The sequence below is a fragment of the Limulus polyphemus genome, unplaced genomic scaffold, assembly GCF_000517525.1.
Source record: "Limulus polyphemus unplaced genomic scaffold, Limulus_polyphemus-2.1.2 Scaffold809, whole genome shotgun sequence".
Lineage (NCBI taxonomy): Eukaryota > Metazoa > Arthropoda > Merostomata > Xiphosura > Limulidae > Limulus > Limulus polyphemus.
This window is the reverse complement of record NW_013666419.1, coordinates 106,440-130,261: the sequence shown is the minus strand read 5'-3', so window position 1 is coordinate 130,261 and position 23,822 is coordinate 106,440. Positions and strand designations below refer to the sequence as shown.

The 23,822-nt window shown below is 33.6% G+C and overlaps 1 protein-coding gene across 3 annotated transcripts in view; it reads right to left on the bottom strand.

The window, feature by feature from the left end:
- The window catches only part of LOC106460648 (zinc finger protein ZXDC-like), a 45,394-nt gene that overhangs the window by 13,649 nt on the left and 7,923 nt on the right, over positions 1-23,822 (bottom strand). Inside the window, exons 3-11 of one of the 3 annotated variants that reach the window (XM_022387419.1) lie at positions 16,270-16,440; positions 15,154-15,243; positions 13,588-13,769; positions 9,147-9,342; positions 8,232-8,412; positions 4,571-4,741; positions 3,777-3,905; positions 2,707-2,799; positions 1,363-1,545 (exon numbers count right to left, since the gene is read on the bottom strand). In XM_022387419.1, coding sequence (XP_022243127.1) covers positions 1,363-1,545; positions 2,707-2,799; positions 3,777-3,905; positions 4,571-4,741; positions 8,232-8,412; positions 9,147-9,342; positions 13,588-13,769; positions 15,154-15,243; positions 16,270-16,440 — 1,396 coding nt within the window. The remainder of the gene's footprint in view (positions 1-1,362; positions 1,546-2,706; positions 2,800-3,776; positions 3,906-4,570; positions 4,742-8,231; positions 8,413-9,146; positions 9,343-13,587; positions 13,770-15,153; positions 15,244-16,269; positions 16,441-23,822) is intronic. The other 2 variants (XM_022387420.1, XM_013920376.2) reach the window with 2 other exon arrangements.

Genomic DNA, 23,822 nt, shown 5'->3' with positions numbered 1-23,822 from the left:
TTCAGCTGCTATCACATAAATGTAGGCAATAGTTATATTCACTACTGTCATAACACAATTTCAATTTCTAAATTTATGCCAATGCTACCATGCATGCAAGATCTTGTACCTTTGGGATTAGTTTTTTTGAGTCTCAATCATAACCAGGTGCTATTGATATTTAGTTTATGCTGTTACTAAATAACTATTGTGAAGGAGTTATGTCATTTTGAGCCATAGCCTAAGCCTACTTACTGGTACACTTACAAATGTCTAGATCAATGCTTCTTAATTTGTGCTATGCAGACCCTCTTCGAGTGTCCGTAAAAAGGTTGCACATTATGGAAAGGAAGTGGCAGCATACAATATAGATCCCATTGTTGTCCACTGAGACAAAAAATATTCAACTGGTCCAAAAACAAAAAATGTTCGAGAACCACTGATCTAAATAATTATACATTTTTAAATGTATTCAGAATCTCATGTTTTAATGCATAGCATTAAACCAATATCAAGGCTGAGAAGTATCAAAATTGTTACCATGTTCAATAGTACTCCTCCTCCAACAGTTTCATTATCTGTCTGTGCATTAATAGTGTTAACAGTGTAAACGTAGCAAATAAAATCTCATAACAACAAAGTAAAATGATAAGTATGTTAGCTTGTACTGCCAAATGAAATTAGGACAAATTAGCCAAACATCCAAGACATTTTTTAACCCTATTACTAACTTTTTTTATTACTATAAGCTTTAGTTCTCATATAGATTTATTAACAACATTCAATATTTCTATTCATTTTATTGTACCAAATTGTCCTTAATAATCTGTTTTTAAAATATTTAAGTTTGGATCTATGTTGTTTGCTTACTTTTTTAATAAGTTCTTCAAAAGGAATGATTTCTTGTTCAGTACATTTTTAACACAAGCCATTACTGGATAGAAAAACTAAAGTTAAATGTTAGTTTAGCTACTTCTGTCTCAAAGAAATAAAAGATCAATCCAAAGTCTGTAGTATGGAACTTCAGACTTCAAACAGCTTACTTAGTGAAACAAATTTACACATAATAAATTATTAGTGTAAAGTTAAAAAAATAAACCTGATTGATCTTGGATAAACAAAAACTTTCATTTCTTAAAAAGAAATGTTAAATTTGTAGAGTTTCAGGCCAATGAAGACAATGTAATGTTCAAAATTTCCTTTGAAATTATGATTTTTCCTCTAAAATAAAACAGGAAAATTTTGTAAAATAATAAGTAGAATTACTTACTTTCCTTTAATGCTGTTTCACTAAATAAAACGTGATGTTTCAAAACTAAAATTAAGCAAAAATGTACATTTTATGTTTAATTATTAAAGTTTAGGAGTGTTAAGATACCATACCCCTGATGCTCATCATAACTTCCGAGAGTTGGTCTGGGATATTATTTATGGATGTTACATCAACGTGAGCAGTTGTCATGTTCACATCCACAAAGCTGCCTGACGTTACACCTGAGTTTATAACAACCTGGGCTGGACCAACAATTTGAGACACTCGTGTTACAGGTGTTTCAACCAACTCTGCTGTTAGCATAAACAAAGAGAAAATAATGTTTCAAGTTTTAAAGACAAAACCTGCAATGTTTAATTATCTAATTATTTCAAAGCATTTTGCAGTTAACTATATTCAATAGGGCTCTTGGATTAATTTTCATAAATACTGATAGTCACATCTACCATGCCTAATAACACATTGTGAAGAAGACTACGTTACTGATTCTACAAAAAAAAAAAAAATGATAATACAAGATAGTAGATTTTATTAACTTTAAGTTTCTTTTGTATAAATTGTCTGGCTTATGATTGGTATAAACACAAGTCTCCTCAGTAGAAGCCTATAATAACTTCTCCATCTGAACTAGTTAAAACACAAAAGGTTTTTATAATTTATTTTGTTTCATTATGGTAACATTTTGTTATCCCAGTTTCTATTGTTTGGTGGGTTCATTTTGATTATCTGGTAAAAATAATGTAAAGTCTAAACCACTTAATGAAAGAAATAGCTCACAAACAAAACTAAACAGTTATTTACTATTTCAGTAATTTGTTAACAACACAAAATTTATAGAACTGAACTGACACAGACTCAATAACCAATGAAAAACTTACTACTAAATCACTACTATAACTATCATTTTTATGTTATTCAAAAGCCTCCCTAGCTTTCCAGGAATTTCGAGACATCACATGTTGACACCCCAGGAACTTCGTAGGCATTAAAACATCATACTAAAACTACCTCTAGCAAAACTTACAAAATGTTTAAATTAAAATGTTAAAACATAGTACAGAACAGCATCATGTGTTGCCTTTTGGGTCATATGAAATTAATTAGTTGGACTTCAATGTTTTTATAACTAAAGATGAACCTCTCTCTTTTATTGGTGATAAGAATATTGTTCATAAGCATATAACCAAGGGTTAAGTTACACAACCAATGTTCACCCTAGTTGAATGGTCAGTAAATGAGTATCTTTCTCAAGTGACTTTGGTAATTAGTTGCCTAGTAACCTGGTAAGTAACAAAATGTGGTCATTTGGTAATTTAAAAAAAACTTTTCCATCAAGAGCTAACTTATTTTTATTTTATCTTAGTCATACTTAAATAAATATATAATTTACTTTAAATTTACATTCTAGTATTCTTATTAAGGTTGCAGATCAAACACAGTGTAATCCAACTTACCAAACATTTCTGGTAACAATAACTGCGATGAATTGAAGACCACCTTATCAGAAGTTAGCAACTGTGTTTCCTGTATTCCACTTGTAGCAGCTACTTCAAAAAAAAAAACAAAAAAAACTGAAGATAGCCCATAAATATGTATTAACTACAAGTTAACAGAAGCTTTAAAGGAAAATAGTTCACTGCCAATATGTCAGCAGTTTTTTAATAAACTGCAAGATACTTTAAAGTTGGTTTTAACAAAGTTGTGTGTTCATTCAGCATCAGTATTACTAAATAATTCAATGGTTAAAATCACAAAACTATGAACATTTTTCTGAAAAAGTACAAGGGTATACAAAAATGGTAAACACATACACTAGAACCAACTGTCAATAGATGCTAAAGTAAATTTAAAAAATCATGAAAGAAAATTCCTAAAATGTCCATGTTTCTAACTTTACCCAACTGTGAATAAGATTTTTTTATATATACGCAACCTCTTTTCAGTATTATACCTAAAAAGTTGTAAAATCATTTATAAAACATAATATAAAGCTACTGTTTTTCATTAAAAAAGAAGAGACTAGTTTTGTAGAAAATACTGAAATACATAATACAAAATGAAGATTAAAATACTACCACAGAAGATGTAATTTCAACACTGACATTTTATCGATTAGTTATTGAAATTATTCCTCCCTATTGAAAAAGCCAACTTATGTATTTTTTTTGCTATTGTTAGTGTATGCAAAACTGAACTACCAATGGGCAACAGTTGCAGTCTTAAGTTTTTGCATATTGTTATCCTATTTTGAAAGAAAAGGATTAACTTAATACTGAACAAAATAAAAATACAACTTCAAACTGCTTAGGAATTTTTCTACTACATTAGGGGGGAGGGGTCACTTTAATAAGTAGTTTAAAATCATTAGGAGTCACTTTAAAAAGTAGCTTAAAATCATTATGGGATAATGTTAAAAAATAGCTTAAAATCATTAGGGAGTCACTTTAATAAGTAGCTTAAAATCATTAGGAGGGGGGGGGGTCACTTTGAAAAGTAGTTTAGAATCTCGTTCTTCAAAACATACCGGATATTGGTATAGTAGGCAATTCAGATGCAAGTTCTGATGCTGTGTCTTCAGTAGAAAAAATTTCTCGAAGTTCTTCTGTAGATAAGTATGTGACATAATCTGTCACATAATCTTGGTTTGTACATTCTGAAAGCAGGAAAAGTTTATGGTATAAGAATATGAACTGTTACAAACAAGATGTAAAATATCATATTAGGATAAAATTGTCTTAGTCAGTATAACAAACATTTAAAGCAGTATTAAAAATCAGACAACTATTTTTTAAATGACTGAAACCATACAACTAGTCAGAAGTATCCTTTATCAGATTGGTTCACAATACCATGGTTATATCCAAAATAGAGAGTGAGAAAAGCAAAAAGTGATCAAACAGAATCAAAGTCAATACATAGTAATAGCTTCATTGTTTCAACACATACAAAAAGTCATAATTAAAGTCTATCCTACTAGAAAATAAAACAATAAATGCCCTCTGTCTGCCCAATTTTCTTCACATTCACTCCTAAAGAATATAATAACATGTTTAAAAACTTGATTCCATTATACCTAAAAGACAACTATATGACGTGAACAATCACCGATGCAGAACTACCTGACCAAAACCTCACAAAGTTATTGAGCTGGAAAAACAACAGATGAAAAGTAATTGATTACTCTCAACTGATTAACTGCAGAAAACATAAACTAACTTAATTTTAAAAAAAATGACTAAATAAATATAGTTTATACATAATAAAATATTTTTTGTTTACTTTACAATTCAAAACAAACTAACAAAAGAAATTTCTCACCTAAAATCGAAGAGTGTACTTTTTGCAGGTGAAGTCGTAAGCTGGATTTACAGTTGTACTTCTTGCTACACGAAGCAATAGGACATGGGTACACCAGTTTCTCATGAGTTCCAGAGTGCTTCTTGACATGAACATATAGGCTCGACCTGGCCGTAAAACGAGCGTTACAGTCTGTCAAGAATTAGAAAATTTAATAACATTATTCTTGTTACTTTCATATGAAAATAAAAAATGACTACATTTTTTTAACTACTTACCCTGTTGACATAATAAAAAAATTATATTTGTTTGTTCAGTAGAAGTTTACATCATAGTGAATAAATACTTATTTCTCATTGGTACTCTGTTGCGATAATTTGCAACAGATCATCTAGTTTCATGAAATATAAAAAATCCAAACCCATGCTAAAAACATACAAACTATGAACTTGCATTATCTACACAGGACTGTAATAAAAAAAAACCTCAAAGAAAAAAAATAAACTTGAGTATTCAATCTTCAGTTGCAATCTGTATAGCATGAATTTCTTAAACCTAGAAAATATCCACACAGTGGTGTACTTCTGGAAGGGGTGGTAAAAACATTAGAGAAGAGGAGATACCTAAAGAGCAAATGTCACAATTACTACACTAAGGGAAATTCACAATTTTTTTTTTATATTGCCTTATAAGATTAAGAATTTAAAACTTGTATAATAATAAAATTTGTGTTATTAGATATTTTTTCATTCCAAATTTATTCATATACCACATTAAGAAAGCAATTTAATTAAATTTTGAAAGTAACTCAGTAAAACCTTGTGACGTGCAGAAAATGATGCCTGTAGCAAGAGGGTTAATGACAACAGAACACTACGGTACATGTACATAAAATAAAAAAAGAAACAGATTAATTACAACAGAACACCACAGTATATGACAGTACATAAAATAAAATAAAGAAACAGATTAATTACAACAGAACACCACAGTATATGACAGTACATAAAATAAAAAAAGAAACAGATTAATTACAACAGAACACCACAGTATATGGAAGTACAGTGGGCCCTCCTCCAACATGGGGGATACGTTCCTTGAGTAAGCTGTGATGGGCAAATCCATGTTGGAGGAACTCAATACCTTATAGGATTAATAGAGATACGGGAACAAGCTGTGTTAAGTCTCCAATAAATGTTTATAAATGGATTTTTTTTACAATATTGTATATGAACTAAAAATATATAATCATAAACATAACAACATTCACATGTGATATCCTGCACATGTAAATGAAAATATGTTAAATGAAATAATACAGTACTGCATTTTATTGTAACACTCACCTATCAATGATGAAGACAGACCTTTCGTTGATGAGAGGAAGACTTACGATTATGATGATAATAGAGGCTGAGAGGTTAGTTTAAGGCTGATGAATCATCACAAAATTCAGCCTCAAACTCCAATGAAGCAGATGCACTCCCACAAAAAAAAAAGGGAAGTGAGCCTATACTTAAAGGCCTTAAACCCAGATGCTACTTTCTGCTCTATTGGTGATATATGTCCTGTTGCCCATCTTCTTATAAAAAAGCCCTGTCTCATCTGCATTAAACACCTATTGAGGGGCATATCCTTTTTCCTTAATGAATTTAAGGAATCACAGCTTGAACTATGCAGCTTCATCGCTATCTATACTTGAGGTTGAAGTACTGCTTAAACTTAGCAAACCAGCCTTTACTTGCCTGAAACTCATTGGCATCTGCAGCACTTTCAACCTCATTGGAGACTACATATTCATAGAAACTATGTGCTTTCTCACATATAGCTACGCTATTAACAACAGAGCCTTTTTTGTTCACTTGCTCACTGAGCCACACATTCAATAATTTCTCCATTTTTTCCCTGAACAGATTCCTCCTAGGCACTTGAGAAACCTTAGCACGTATAGAGGCAGAAGCCTTAACACATGCACGGATTTTCTCTTCACTCCTCCTAATCATACGTATGGAAGACTCATTCACATCATATTCTCAGCCTATGGATGCTACACTTATCCCGTTGTGTAACTTATCAAGGATCTGAATGTTCTCAACTATTGCCATAACTTTACAGCTTTTCTTTGCCTTACTAACACTTGGAGATGATTTACATTTTAATTCCATACTGCTATCTAAGGGTAATTATGAAAAATTAGCAAAAATAAATTGACTACATGGTACTGAACTTAGCCCAATCATTTAGATATGTGGTGGGGATGAAGTGAGGCTTGGGAAGCTGGAGATAGGTATTCTTTACTGTGCAAATCACAAGGTTTTTGTGTCTTAGCTTCAAAATTTTAGTAAACTACTTTTTGTTTATGTTATACCAATTAGAATAATATACAATCTTAACTTGTAATCCATATTTTAATAGTATATAAGTTTGAAGTTCTTAATTCTATACGGCAATATTTAAAGAAATCCTGAATTTCCCCTAGTGTTACACAGGTGACACATTTTCTCTAGGTATCTTCTTTATTTTATCCAACCAATATTTAAAGAAATCCTGAATTTCCCCTAGTGTTACACAGGTGACACATTTTCTCTAGGTATCTTCTTTATTTTATCCACCACACCCCAGTAACGATGAAATGAAACATAAGTTACTCACTCTAAAATCATCATTGTCAGATAAACCATAATTTTTATAGCCTTCAATTTTTTTGGTTACAGAGTTATCAAATAGAAAATCAGATCCCTCCTGCCACACCCTCTCTTTCAGGATTTGTTAATAGTTCTCTCTTACATTTAATTATATATCATTTATAACCAATAGAAAGTCAATGTTTGCACCTATCAAATGACGTATTATATAACATTGTGTTCTGAACAGATGGATGTCAATTTCACTTATAATACAAAGTTTATTCCAGTGAGATGTTAACAACTAGCTTGGATGAACTTGTAATGGCTCTTGTTGCATAGTTAGAAAGAGAGGAAAATTTTGAGATTTAGGGGAAATTGTCTACTTTTTATATGTTATTAGCCAGTGTTCTTTAGTGCATTATTTAATTATAATATGTAATTATAAATAGATGTATACTGTTAAGAGCTTAAAGCTACTTAGGATAAATGAATGTAGTTTCATGTTACATTTGAAGTCATTCTAGAAGAAAAAAAAAAGGTAATTTAGATTTATTTCGATTCTTTTTTTTGGAGGTTACAAGATCGGTCAAATTGATTGATCCTATATAGAGATAGAGAAAATACAGTTTATTTTACTTTATTAAAAATACTTCACTAAAAAATAAGATTTTTTGTATGTGAAAGACTTATAATGTTAACTGAAAGACTGCCAAATTTGTGAAGAAATACACACTATATTGAAAGACAGAATTATTAAATCTATAATGACTTTAAGCGAGTACAAAAAAGAAAACATTGTTGTTCAAATTGGCCAAGCTCATGTTGAGAGAGTTATAATGATCTACTAGAGCACTCATATGTTTGCATGTTAGGCGAACCACACAAAATCGAATTTTCCGTGTTCAACCGATAATAGAACGCTTTTGTTTTTGTGTGTATGAGCGATTCTGTGTTGGTTAAACCCGTGTTGTAGAAGGGTTTGCTGTACATCAAACAAAACAAGAAAGAGATTAATGATAAAAGAACACCACAGTACATCAAATATATTTACATACTTTCAAAGTGGCAAGCAAATGGTTTATCTCCTGAATGAACAACCATGTGCCCCTTCAAGTGCTCAGGGCGCATGAAAGATTTCCCACAGCCTTCTTCTGGACAGGCATACTTCCTTTCTCCTGTGTGTTTTCTCATGTGTCTGGTTAGTTTACTGGCACTGACAAAGGTCCACCCACAACCCTAGAAACAAAAACAAAAATGTAGTTGTCACAAACTAATGTACATTAATACCACAAAGGCAAACAATGAAACTGAGGCTGAATATATCCTAACCTCGTGTCTAAACAAACTAGCCTCCTAATGAATCTTATAGAGAACAATCTTTTCTTTCTATTGGTTATAAATAATACAATTGCAAATGTCAGAGAGAATTACTGACAATTTTTTTTTACAGAAAGAATGAGACAGGTGAAGCATGGCATGTACTTTTTTACGCCTCAAAAAATCAAGAAGCTTGGAAGATGTAAATTTACATTATAGCTTAAAAATATCTGTAGTACAAGTATATGATAGGCAGCACACTCAGAAAATCATACAGGGGTAGAAAGAAAATCTAATAGAAACAATTAAGATCAAAAATGTCATTTGGTACAAAGAAGTGATGATTAAGAATTTTTATATTTAAATATTTCCTTTTGAAATTAAAAATTAAAGCTTATATTAAAATTTGAATCACAAACTATGTCTTAATGCCAAGTGTAATGACATATATTGATAATAAAGTTGTTTGATTACATTTTACACTTTGACTTGGCCATACATTAAAAAAAAGTCAAATATTTACTATGCTAAAGTTTGCTTGTATTAGATTCATACACAAATATGCATATTATTCTTACATTTCCCTTTTTAGTAAAAGTTTAGATATCATTTGTACACGCCAAACAAAAATCGGAATTCGATCATACACTTACTTCAAAATTACAAACATAAGGCCGTTCTCCTGTGTGCTGTCGTAAGTGCTGTTTCAACCTACACACTCGACCAAAAACCTTTAAACAGTTTTCATAAGGGCACTTCAAGTCCTCCTCTTTGTGCTGATGAACACGTAGATGTGATGCCATGGAATTAGCAGAATAATATCCTTTACCACAGCTAGACACTGGACACCTGTGGTCAGCAGAAATGAGTAATAGAAGCAATATTATTGTATTTAATTTAAATATAAATACATATGTATGTTTAAAACTTATAATTTCAATTGGTGATGGACAATAAACCAACTAATATCCTGATCATAATGACACAAATTAGTATGAAGTTTCACACTCATAGTTAAAGAAAATTCTATGAGTGAGGAGAGATGGGACAGCTTGTACTCTGGGTTAAAGAACTGGTTCTGTTAGCCTAAGGTCCTGTGTTCAAGTTTCAGTCTTTGAGCTTTTATCAATTATCAGCTTTTTCACTTACAACAATATTATTGTACGAACACTACTGTATGAGAAACGATGAAAAACTTCCCCACTTTTAAAAAGTACAGAACAACTGCAAGCTTTATACACCTTTATTTTACATCAAGAAAAAGATTCTTTGAACAATTTACTAAATAAATCATTAAACAAAGCTACAGCAATAATGAAAGTTAAAATTTTCCTAAACTAAAAATGTATTTCCGAAAGATACTTACCTCTACCTACAAAATAGCTTTTCTCGATTAGTACTGTCCTCTATCAGTGCAAAACTTTTAATGCTCGCCACCAGCCTTTCATCTCCCACTTCTGCATATCCACAGGTAAATAATTATGTAGCAGCTCTACACCAATAGGATCCTATCATAACCAGTGCCCTCTCCACACTTTTACTTGTTAATCACTTCAAGATTGGTCAGAAGACCTATACCACATATCACCAGAAGTGGGGAGGCTGGGTGGGAAATGTGAAAAGAGGTAACTATCTATTGGAAATACATTTTCACTTTAGGAAAATGTTAACTTCTGCTATGATATCTTATCTGTTCTCACAAAATAGCTAGAATCACACACTGAACTAATGGAGGGCCAGTGAAAAAATGATCCCCCCTTTAGGAAGTGCCCAAAGAAAAACCATGAAGTGTGGAACCAAAAAAGAAAATATGACACCATAGCAGGAGACCGCACCATATCTGATCCAGATATACTCTTCCCTCTTTTATGACTGTTGCGAACATAAAAGGTGGAAAACATGACGGAATCCCATGATACATATTACCTATTAATGGGATCCCTGGGTGTCAAGTGGCTAGGGCACGACAAACCGTAATGGTAGTTCAACCTCATCCAATACCCGGTGCCATCTGAAACTGCACATCAGTTTCACAGTAGGCAGAGGATCACCTACCTCTTCATCTCGAAATGAAAATTGGTAGGGAAGATGAGCTTCCTTACCCAAATCTGTCTCCACTTGAATGCATTTCCAACCCGACCAACAGCTCATCCACCACAAACTGACATCCAGCAGATGGTCGGAAGGTGGAAAGACCCAGTGGAATGACATCTCCGGTCCAAAACCTGGCAGGATTGGGTATGGTTCTTCCAGTCCACGGTAGGAGGAGGATACCTTACTGTACACAAGTGCTGCATCTAGCTACAACCAAAATCAGATTAGCCAGGAACTGACATCCAGTAGACAGTAGGAAGAGAGACCACAAATGTGGGGGTGCATCTCCATTCCAAAACCTGGCAGCATTGAGCATTTTACATCCAATCCGGGGTAGGAGGAGGGATACTGGCCAGAACATGTGAGGCCTTACTTAGCTGTACCATCTCCAACCAACACTTGATTCCCCTGAGAACCTCCTCTGGAGGATCGTAGGTAGGAGGAACATTTCAGCCTGAGGGGCAAACTGAAATACATATAGTCATGACATGGTGGAGTGCTTCAACCAAAACCTGGCAGTATCTGGAATTGTACATCAGGTCCACAATAGAAAGGGTGTCATGCCATTGACACATGATTCTAATTGTGACTGGGCCATCTCCAACAACCACCAGACCCACTGGGAATGTACATACAGATAGGAGGATTGACACATTGGGAAAAATCAATCTGCCAGATATATATTAATACAGTGTAGTACTACAACCCAAACCTGGATGCATCTGGAATTATACATCAGGTCCGTAGTAGAAAGTGCTATACGCCATCAACACCCACAAAATGCCACTGCCCTACTCTCAACTGAGCGGTATGATGCATCTCTCACGAGGACAAGCCTCCATGGTCCATCAACCAAGCAACTAGAAAAGTATAGTTAAAAGGACTACCATACTCCACTAGAAGAAAGGAGCAGAAAATGCATTGGATTGTCTGGACGACTGCATCACTAGAGACACTGCAATGGGTGACCATAATACCTAATTTTGAAAAGCAGAGCTAACATGTCAATGAAGTAGATCAACCAAAACCCGGCAACATTTGGAACTGTACATCAGGTACACAGTTGGAAGAGTGTCAATACCATGGAGCATCAGAGGTGGGTTTGTCCATGAGTGTATGGTCTGGAACAAACATATTTATGAAACAAAAGACCACTAGAGAGAACTACTAGGGATCCTATGGAACACCCCATCTTTCCAGATTGTATAACTTAATCCTGAGATGTAGTTGTATCATCATAGATGACAATTGAATGGAGACATGCAACCAACACCTGGTGGCATCTGGAATTGTACATCAGGTCCGCATTAGGAAGAGTTACAATATAATTGACATTGAGAATGGTCAGAGGATGGACAGTGCAGATTTTTTTTAAAAGAGTACACCTGGTCAGCACCACTCGCCACAGAGTGGGATCCCCAATATACTAGCAAAAAGGCTCCTGTAAATAAAGAAATAACAAAAACACAGTACTCACCAGTCATAACGATACCACAGTATGTAAGATGGCAACTGGAGGTAAACGAAAACCCACTGAGCAAGAAATGTCCGTGCGATGCAAGTAATGCGAAACAAAGGGAAGAGGTGTAGTCCACACACCAGCCCCGATGGTGACCTCCAAAGGAAGACGAAAATGGGCAGCAAGGGACATGGTGAGGTGATGGATTTGATGAAAAGATACCCTAAAAAAGCAACACTTTTCAAAAGAAAGGGAAGAATACATCTGCCTAATTAACTGGTGAATCCAACTTATAAGGGTAATGGGAGAGAGATCCCAGGGCAGAGAAGGATTCTATGGAATAAACAAATAGTTATGGGAACCACAGAAGGAAGCAGTATGAGTGAGATACCATCAGAGAGCACGGGCCAGACACAGGAGGCAGTCAGGATCAGAACAGTCATAAATCTGAGAAATGGAGTAAAATAAAATGGGAGAAAAAGTAGAATTACCCTCTCTAACAGTCTTGGGCAAAAATGTACAGTCAAGGAAAAGTAGAACATAGGAACTGTTAAACAGCACATGATAACCATCCATCGCAAAGACCTCAGAATACCACCGGCCATAAGCCAATTATATGAGAAATTGGAAATTTAAGGAACACAAAGACAAATGTTCAAATGGAGGAAGAGTGAGAGTGTGAAAGACAACATTGAGATTCCAATCCAGGAAAGACACAGGGCAAGGAGGGCGGAAAAGGGAAAATGAACGAAAGAACAAAGACAATACAGGAGATCAGAAGACAGAGGCAAACTCAGTAAATCTGAACATGCAAGATAATGCAGCTCTTTAGCTGGAATCAAGGAAACTGTCAGTTTCCTATCAAAGAGCCAGGTGAAAAGTGCAGTTAACTGTGGCAGGGAAGGTTGTGAAGGACAATATCCCTGGCGAAGTGACCAGTGGTGGAAAGTATACCATTGATGCTTGTGTGGTGGTGACGGTTGCATGAACGTGGACATTTCACGTCAAGTAACTGCCATCACGTCTTCAGTCGATAATTGAATACTCAACCCAGTACTAGTGGTCGGGAAACCTGCAGCAGCATTAATAGCTGTGGTATTTGTAACTACCTGAAACTGTGAGCGCCTAGTGACAATTCCAAACTTGGAGCAAATAAAAATATCAAAAGCAACCTTTCACAATTCAAAAATGTAAAAAATCAAAGAAATAGTAAAGAAAAACTAATTCTGTAAAGAAAAATGTCAGCAAACTTGCGAGCAGAAACAAGCATGACTGTACAGTACTACTGCCAATCAAGAAGTGACTGATTAGTGCAAACGTAGAGAATGCACTGGTTACAATAGGGGTTCAGTTGCACTCCTATTGGTGGAGAGCTGCTGCATAATCATTTACATGTGGATATGCAGAAGCAAGAGGTGAAAAACTAGTGGCAATGTTGAAAATTTGCACCGATAAAGGGCAGTATCAATTGAGAAAAGCTTTTTTTTAGCTGATGTAAGATATTGTATCAGAAATAAAGTTATAATTTTCAGGTAACTCACATGTATGGGGCATCAACATCATCATGAACTTTTAAATGTAGTTCCATTTTTCTGCGAGTTGCAAAAGTTTGCCCACAACCTGGTGAGGGGCAAGCTAAAGATTTTGGTCGTTTGTGTAGCCTCTTGTGAGAGTTCAAGTTGTAGATGGTGGTAAAACGACGATTGCAGCCTTCAAAATCACACTGCAATATATATGAAAAGCTTTGCTTCCTACTTCTTTGAATATTCTCACACTGTAATGCAATATTAAATACTCTTCTACGGATTTTACTTCATCTGTTACTTTTAAAGACTTTGTTACACAGATATTTAAAAAACTTAAAACTTTGCCAACTTTACATACCATGATTATAAGACAGTTTTTTTGGAATAAAAGTTATTTTTTTATTAAAAAGAAACTATTTATTGAAACATCTCAGTCAGTCACTTGCTAATCATTTATTCAAAATGTATAGAAAACTATCAAACAATGAAACTTAAAACTTTCATCATGACTTGTAAGTTAAAAAAAAAAATCTCTCCTGCTTAACATAAAACTAGACTACTATTGGGTCACCCACTATTCAGAAGTTATGAAGAATTTGACTGAGAAAATTTTCTCATTTCCTTACCTACCATAACCAAGGCACATTATTGAGAAATTCTTCAAGATCTATTTTTTGTCATCTTAAGCCAATTAATGAATATGGGAACATTGACAGGGAAATAGATTTGAACAAAGAAGTTTCGTAAAGAGCGCGAATGGTAGTGTGGTGTAAAACTACTGATGCTAGAAATTTTCATAAAAGTGACCTGAAAAACAGCGCTAATTCGGTAACCTGTGGCCCGATTTTAACAAAATTTGTTTTATTCTGTTTCTATTCTCATTTCTCATATTCTGTTCATATTTCTATTCTCATATTGTGTGCCATTTTTGCTGTATTTAATTACAGACAAACAATCTCAGAGTTTTAGTAGTATATAGATAGATAACAGACACTAAATAATTCCGTTTTTGAACGTATTTGAGAACATAATTCAAACTTAGCAGCACAAAATCAGTATTAATCGTCTTCCAACGTATATACTGGAGAACATAATTCAAACTTAGCAGAAGCACAAAGTCACTATTAATTTTCTTCCAATATATATCCTGGTGAAAATTAGCTCCCAAAAGCATTGAGGATATATCATCTATCACAAATAATCTGAAAATGGAGATGAGAAACAAAACAGCCAGCAAGCAAAATCAAATAAGGCCAAGGACCTGAATATTACTGCTAGACATTTTCTTTTAAAAATTAAACCTTTTTTGTTTCTGGCATAATAAAAGTTGAATTTTGGTATTTTTTTATCAATTTGGATTCTGTTTTTTTGCTAATATTTTTTATACTTCTTATAAAAAAGTTTCTTCAAAACTTGTGTTACATTTTGCTTTAAAAAATTTGGTTTTGATCTTATAATTTTTCATCATTGTTATAACCTATGGACTTTTGAAATTAACAACATAATTTGACTTTTTCTATATATATATAACACACACACAAACATATATGAACATCTAAAGACTAAAGAAGCCATTCTTACCAGATAATCTTTTTTCCCAACATGAGTTTCTAGGTGGCGTCTCAATTTGTAAGCTGTCACAAAAGACCAATCACAGCCTTCTATGGTACACTAAAAGTTTCAAAAGCATTATAGGTGTAACCAACAATAAAAGGTTTTAGTGCTGCAATCCTCTAAAAATCATTTTATGTCTGAAGTAAAAAAAAAGTTTAAGGTCATAACCAAAACACTTATGGTAGACAATCTTACATGAGTAAATTTCCTGCATTAAGTTATAACCATTCATCATCTAAAAGAAAGCAAAAAAATGATTTCTGATAAATATTTTTTGTCAGATTTTCTTTGCCCCTTATTATAAGGTAATCTGACACAAGCTGTCAAGAAACTTGCTGTCTTAACTAGTACGAAACAAAGAAATGCTCATCTCCACAGGAAATATATAAAGATCCTGAAAAGTGTGCAATATCAAATTAAACACTCTGGATAATGTGATGTGCTATACATAAATCTAGTTGCACCAATTAACAAAAAACAATTCAGTCACTCTTTAAAGATGTATCACAAATACAATACATGAATAATCCAGGTTTACAATTCTGCATCCAAAAATGATCATTCTGTTATGGAAATCAAGCATTCTTAAAAGAATGATGAACTGAAATGTACTTAAAAAAAACAATGTTTAAAAGATAAAAAGGATTAATTTTTTCAACTACATAAAAAATTAATGTAAAACTATAATTATTTACTTTTACAGTTCTCAAAAGCAAAAGTGTCAATATTATTTTTCATTAATTTGCATAAAATAATGTACCAAATATATTTTGTTCTTCCATATTTGTATTTCTTATCTACAGTTAAGGTTTTTGATATACATGTGAACAGTGTTTACAGACTGGCCTGAGAGATTTGGCTGTGTAAGTCCTTTACGTCTTTTTCTTCATACAATATGTATCCAAAAAATTAGGCAGAAACTAAAAACTAATGTCACACCATCAGAACAATCAAGTACGAATGGATATTTTATATGGTCTTCACTTATTCTAATGATTCAGAAAATCTACTCTAAACATAACGAATAGATAACATGATAACCACCGTAACAATTCAATAAACTCAATCCTTAGAGATACTTACTTTGTACGGTCTTCCCCTATCGTGATTCAGCAAATGCACTCTAAGTTTACTCTCCACAGGAAAGGCATGATTGCAGTCAGCATGAGGACATTGGTACTTCTTCTTTGAACCACTAGGTGGAATACTGTTCACAACCCCTGCTGGACTTGTAGGTTCTTCTGCAGTTTTGAGCTGCAGAAATATTAGTCTAATCTTTATATTACTTTTAATACTTAGAATTAAATTACAAAACAGTCTAAATTGTCTATTAAAAAAGGCCTAACTGAGTAAAAATTTTGTCTGAAAACATCAAAAACACACCTTGCCAGTGAGATTGGTAATCAAAAAGTGGGCTGCTCAGAAGAGAGAGTGCTAGTGACGATAGGAGTTGTGTCTCACTCCTATTGGTGGATGTTTGCTGCATGATCATTTACATGATAGCATGTAGATGTCTCGCGTGAGGGTAGGTGGAAGTATCAAGGCTAGTAGCAAGCAAAAATATGTGCGATATAGAGGGCAGTATAAGTTGATAAAAACTACTTGTGAAAGGAAGTAAGATATCATATTGGAATGATAAACATCTCTGAGGACCAAGATGAATAAAATGAGGTCTGCATGAGTTGACTATCATCAAAAGACCTCATCCATAGATTGTTGTGTTAGGGTTTATAAAAAATGCATACTGTGAATGAATGGATAACCAAAAATTGCATACTTTTGTCTTCCAATTTGATAGTAGAGGCAAAGATAATAAAGACTGTGTACACAAACTGCTCACTCACTTTGTTTCAGAGTTCTTACTCATCTGACTGTTATCAGATAGATACCAAAACCAAAAGAAAAAAAAAACATCAATATGACAGAGATAGTATCTTATGAAGTGTAAGAACTCCTGCCATTATGTCCAATTAAAACATGGATAAAAGTTTTTACATGGTACATACATTGTGTGCCAAGTTGTGCACACAGGTAAATTATTTTCATTATATAAGCACAATTTTGCATTAACTGCAGATGACGGATATTTCCGTCATTGAAGTTCCATGGCTCAACTGCGAATGACGGAAATATCCTTCAGTCGCACATATATAACTATAACTCTATGCGAATGACAAAAATTACCATTTTATTGTGATTGATGGCAACTCAGTTTTATCTGTAAGTCAGAAAATGGCAACTGAGCTGCTCCTGCCACAGTTAATGAGTTAACATAACATACAGACAAAAAAAAGAGAAAACTTGGTTCTTCAAAAGTTTGTTTTTGCACACCCACCCTTGAGTAGGAGTTAAATTGGGATGGTTTAATTTTAGTTTGTTTGTTCTTAAACACAAAACTCCACAATGAGATATCTGTGCTCTTCCCACCATAGGTAGTGAAACCTGATATTTAGCACCATAATCTTGCAGATTTACCACTGAGCCACTGGAGGGAAAATTGGGGTGTAATGGTCTGGAACAATTTTCCACCTCTTGAGGATTCAAACCATTAGCTTCCTGGTCTTCTGATATCAAAGTGGGTCATAAATGGGAGTCCCACCTCTTTTAAAATCCCAATTAACCACTGCCCTTAAAAAAGAGGAAACTTAAACCTACACTTTTTTTAATATAAATCACTGATTCCCTTCTTAAACTAATTCTATTAGTTAATCAACCTGTTAGAAAAATACCCCTGACATATATAGAGCCTAGCTTTTCAAATCTTGTGTCTTCTTGTCCAATTTCTTCAGTATATTGCACAAAAAAACAGATTTTATCATATCCCCCCTCCCCCCCTACCTAATAAACATTACATTTTCAGTAAGACCACCTCTTACCATTCTTTTCTCAAAAGAATCCCAATTAATCATTTTCAGGCCATGGAAGGGTCAGTGTTATTCCTTGATTCTTTTCATCTCACAGTGAAAATACTTAAACTGTTGTGGTGGCTCAAATACTTTTCTGAGTTTCACACAATTTGGTTGACGTAACTTATCTTATGCTGTCATGATATAAAAGACTGTTTAGTGTAGGTAGTATTAATTTATTGATTTTGTGAGTTAATATTTTATGCTTTAGTTTGTTTTTTTATAATAAGAGTTAAAAGCAGACGATTGTCAAATGTCGTGTGCAATACACCGACATCAAGAATATAGATTTCTAGAAGTTGGGCAGACGATTATGTGATAAACATTTAAATAGTGTGAGACAAGCAGAAAGAGCAGCCAGACAATAGCAGAAGAAAGTAAAGTCACGACCAAGGAAAAATTTGGCATGAAGTACTTTATTGTACATACAATTAACTTGTTCCAAATATATATATTATTTTTTAAAACAAGTGAAGCACATGCTGTTCATTTATTGCTAACAAGTCACAGATACCTACTGTAGAAGAATCCTAAGTCCAACAACAACAACACAGTATATATTTATACTATTAAGAAGTATAAGTAAATGCCTTTAATTGGCAACTGGCAAACATACCATAACTTAATATCTGACATACTTTCTTTAACCTAAAAAAGGCTTATCTAATATCTTGTCATGGGAGAAAATTTCCATGACTTTCAAACAAACATAATTCAACATGAAAATGTTTTCAAGAATGAAAGAATGTTGAAAGAAAGCATAAAAATTCCCAGATTTGTGGTTGGTTCCTAAATCTTCTAAACTTCCCACCACATACCATTCTGCAGGAGCAAAATCTTCACCCTTCCCATGAAAACATAAATCACTTCTCACATCACTTTATTCATTCTATATTGAAATAAATAGTTTATAATCTGCTGTATACAATGGTATTTAAACTTTTCTTACAGCTACTTTCAAAGCTAAACTACAATCAGTAGTTGTTATAAACACATGTTGATCATAAGAGGTTAAGAATAAGAGATCATCTTAATAAAATCAAAGAAAAAGAAAATCACATGAGAAACAAAAACCTTGATAATTCTATTCTCAAGGGATGACAGTTTCTTGTCATATATAAACCTATGTTCTGGGGTGGGCAAACAAAAAGTATAAGAAATTGGTAAGTAGTTTATTCAGAGGCAAGTCTCTCCATGATGCTGTGAAGAACTTTTTTCGATTTGAATGACACTAATTAAATGTTAGAAAATGACAAAATATCACTTGTGAGGTATTTTTATGCAAGAAATTGTTGAAAGAGTTATAATTATTATTTTTACTCAAGTTTTGACACTTAAAACTAAAAAGTGCTCACCAGTTCATAAAATGTTAAGATATTTTAACCTATAATATTACTTTTTCATCTACAGAATCATCCTAGTATCCCTCCTCTAAACAATATCCCTCCTTAAAAAGGAGACCAAAGATTTACATAGTAATTCAAGTGGGACCTAACTAGTGATATTTATATTCAGATACAGGGTTCACATTTAGCAGGTGCCCGGGAGGCCCATAAAGAGTACCTGCCAGGTAGCCTGCGTGGAGCCTTAAAATCAAAAGAATCATTAAAGTTTGACTCCACATAAATTGATCAAAGCGTTTCTTAACTGAGCAGAACTTATGATGAACTGTAAATGGATCTTCCCAAATTTATGATCACTTGTCAGACATGTACAATCCACAAATATCATCACTATGAATGTTCGTGTATTCATTTTAAATGCACTTTCATTAATAGGAATGCCATCACTTTGTCCAATATTCAAACTTTTTGTATCATTTTAATGGAATTGATATATAAAATTTGAAATATAGCAATTATTTGAACTTTTATACAGATAATTACTGTTTTCAATCAGAATGCTACTTTTAAATTTTTTATATATGTGACACCAAGCCTGCATCAAGGCTCACACATTTGAAAGATGTACATACAAGTTCTACTTTGTCAACACATTTGAATACAACTTTACAGACTGTACTAACCAAAATAATGTTACTGTTTTACTAATCATGTCACAATCGGAAATCACCAACTGCCAATAATAATAATTCACAATCAGCCCAATTCTGATTAGGTACAGTAAAGTTGATGATGTCATTGTACAGTATTGTTGACAGTTAACCTTAAAAATTGTAATGACTACAGAAAATGTACTTTGAAGTTTCATTAAATTTGAAATGGTTGAAATTATCAATATATGTGACATGCAAAAAAAAAAAATCACAATATCTATTCTGTTTTTTATTTGAACAAGTGAAAAATAAAAATTGGGACTGACCTTGTAGCTAGTACATGATCAATACATAATGTTATATGACCATCATAAGAGGCAAACAATTTGTTGAGGTTCCTTGCCTAAATTCATCATTCACTTCAGCCATAAGTTTGAAAACTTTTGCTATCTCTCTACACATTTTGAACTAAACCACTTTCTAAACCAAAGGAAGTATTCCAACCAAAGGTCAAATAAAGTGACAGCATTTGAAAGTTTTCAGTCATAAAAAGAGGAATCTTCAAACCAGTTTCTGAAAGATATTTTTAGCTGCTACATAGTGGCTCATAGAATGGCTCCAAGTTTTTTTTCAAGTACAAACTTTTAGCTTATAGCTGTGTCATCTCTTAACTGCTCTGAGATCTAATTACAGTTTTGGACTCAGGAGTTCAAACCCTTTTGATTGATGTATTTGCCAAACCCAAGGTCTCATAGATTAATTTACTCTAATCTTGCCTAAAAGAATTTCAATTTGAGGGTAGTAAGCTGGTAGAGATCCTGATGAGTAATCAAATCGAATCGGGTATATGCATGCCCCATGCTTCGTGTTGCTGTTGCACAAAAATATAACTAATAAAAAGGAAAAAAAAAAATACTCATAAATTATTTACTCTAATCCTGTCTAAAAGAATTTCAAGTGCCACAGCTACTGAAGATTCCCTCTTGTTTTAAATTGGCCTTATCAAAAATAGTCCTAATTGTATTTTTATTGCATAGAATGATCAACTTTCCAGTCTTAAAAAAAGAAATGAGAACTTTAAATGCATTTGATAAAGAAGATCCACATCGTGCTGGTTGAATTATTTAAAATTTATCATCTCCCAGCACGACACACATGGTTTCGTCAAATATGTTTCAAATCTCAGCAGTTACACTGTGTCACTTTTCACATTTGTCTAAAATCATGAAACATTAGCTTTTACTGTTGATAAAGATGTATACACTCCCCTGTTAGTTACAGGTGCAATGGGCAGTCGGTTACAAGAACTGCCCACCTTCATGATTCTTGTTTTTAAACCATTTGCTTCCTACTTGAAAAAACAAAACAAAATATCTAGTTTTTCTCATTCAGAAGCAATCCAACCAATCAGCCAAAATTAACTTTAAGGTAGCTTCTTGGAACTATGTATATTCATAAATAATGGGTCTATCAAATGGTGAGATGAACTGTTCCATAGCTGTTCAATGGGTTAGTTGTTTTTTATATACCTGTTTACCACTTTCAACTTATATTGACACCTCTGACAGTGACATGCACAATTCAAACAACTGACAAAAAACCCTACTGTAAAGTAATGGAACATCCCAAATTTCCAATCATTCTGTTGTCATCCACTCTTCAGCAACCTCCTCAAACAATGAGCTAATACACCGTGTGGTACTAATGAGGAGCCACATGGTGTATCATCCCAAGAACTTTGTAGAAAAAAGTCTGTGTAGATCTCTGAATAGTACACAGTGTGTATTAGCTCTGTGCTTCGGTGTGATTCTGTTATCAACTGTTTGCTAATGCTGAGTCCATACAGAAATGGGTGTACTTCGCGATGTGCGGAACGTTGTTTCTTAACCTTTCTTTCATTTAGTGTATCAACTTATGTAAATAAGTAAGAAACAGACAGAGATTGTTTTAACTGATGATATATTATTCTATGGTGAATAATGTTTTGTACTGAAAGAAAAAAGTACAGGGTTGTGATTGTAAACATACTTACAAATTAGAAGATTGTTTTGTAAATAAAGTAGCCTGGGTGGTGGTGTTTTTCATTTTTTGGCAATCAGTTTTCCATGATTGGGAAATTCAACAAATTCTACCGATTCTGATTCGATTATCAGTAAAACACTATATAATATAAAATAATAATTTTAAATGAACACAAAATAATGATTTAAAATCAGGAATGATAATACAATTCTCATGACAGTCCCTCTGATACATCTTCCACATCTAATTCAGTACTTAATTTTACCAAGCATAGCAAGAAATGCCAGACATTGGCTACCATCATTCCTGGGGCTAAGGAGGAGTTACCTAACTTCTCTGGCCTCTTTCACCTACTGCTGTCTGTATCAATCAGCTCTGCTGAGGCAGAAAGAGGATTCAGCAAGATGAAGATGATTAAAACCAATTTGAGATCTTGTCTGGGAGCTGACAGGATCACAGATTTTTGGAACTCGGGATCACTTTCCACAAGGAGACCACCAACAGCTATCCATCTTTGGAACTCGGGATCATATTCCACAAGGAGACCACCAACAGCTATCCAACTCTGGAACTCAGGATCACTTTCCACAAGGAGACCACCAACAGCTATCCATCTTTGGAACTCAGGATCATGCTCCACAAGGAGACCACCAACAGCTATCCATCTTTGGAACTCAGGATCATATTCCACAAGGAGACCACCAACAGCTATCCATCTTTGGAACTCAGGATCATATTCCACAAGAAGACCACTAACAGCTATCCATCTTTGGAACTCAGGATCACTTTCCACAAGGAGACTACCAAATGCTGGCAGGGTCAAGATTGAACAACAGGTGCAGGGGAGAATGACAAAGAATGGGATGAAGGAAGAATCCAAGAAATGGATGTTGGGACATCAACAGACACTGATACTGATGTGTACTAGATTTCCTTTCATTATTTATTTTGATTATTAAAGGATACTACTTTAAAGGGGAACAAAAGAATAAATTACACTGACAGTGGTGCATATATTTTCTTTCATTATTTATTTTGATCATTACAGGACATTTCTGTAAAGGGAAACAAAAAGTTGCTGTTATACCATGCTTTAGAGAGAAATTAAAGATCCTATATGAAATAAAAATCATTTAAATGGTCTGACAAAAATGAATGGTTTGACTTTTGTTTTTCATTTTTCAGCAAAATAAATTGAAATACATTGATATATTTATAGTTTCCTTTCAATTTACTTTACATCTGCTATTTAATTCAGTGATATTTCTGATAACCTCCACTATAGAATATATTTTACCAAGAACTATAGGATTGGCCCTTGAAAATGCATGTTTAGGGGGCCCAGCTGGCTCCCTAAAAAAAGTTAAGCTTGAGCCCTGACTTATAAACACATATATACATATACAGAGCTAGAAACACCTAATGGTTTAATGTCATCAGCAAACTTTACAAATTTACTAATTATGCCCAATTAATATCAATAATGTAAATAAGAAAACAGCAATAGCTCAAATACTGACCCCCGAGACTCTCAAGTAGTAACAAAGATCCAGTTTGAGTGGACTACATCAATAACAACATTTTCTTTCTCTCATCCAACAACTCAACAGTCCAATTAACCTAACTCCAACCAGTGTTTTTTCTTGGCTAATCTTTTGTGTGGCACCTTATCAAAAGCTTTACAAAAATATCAGTGCACAAAGTGCATAAAT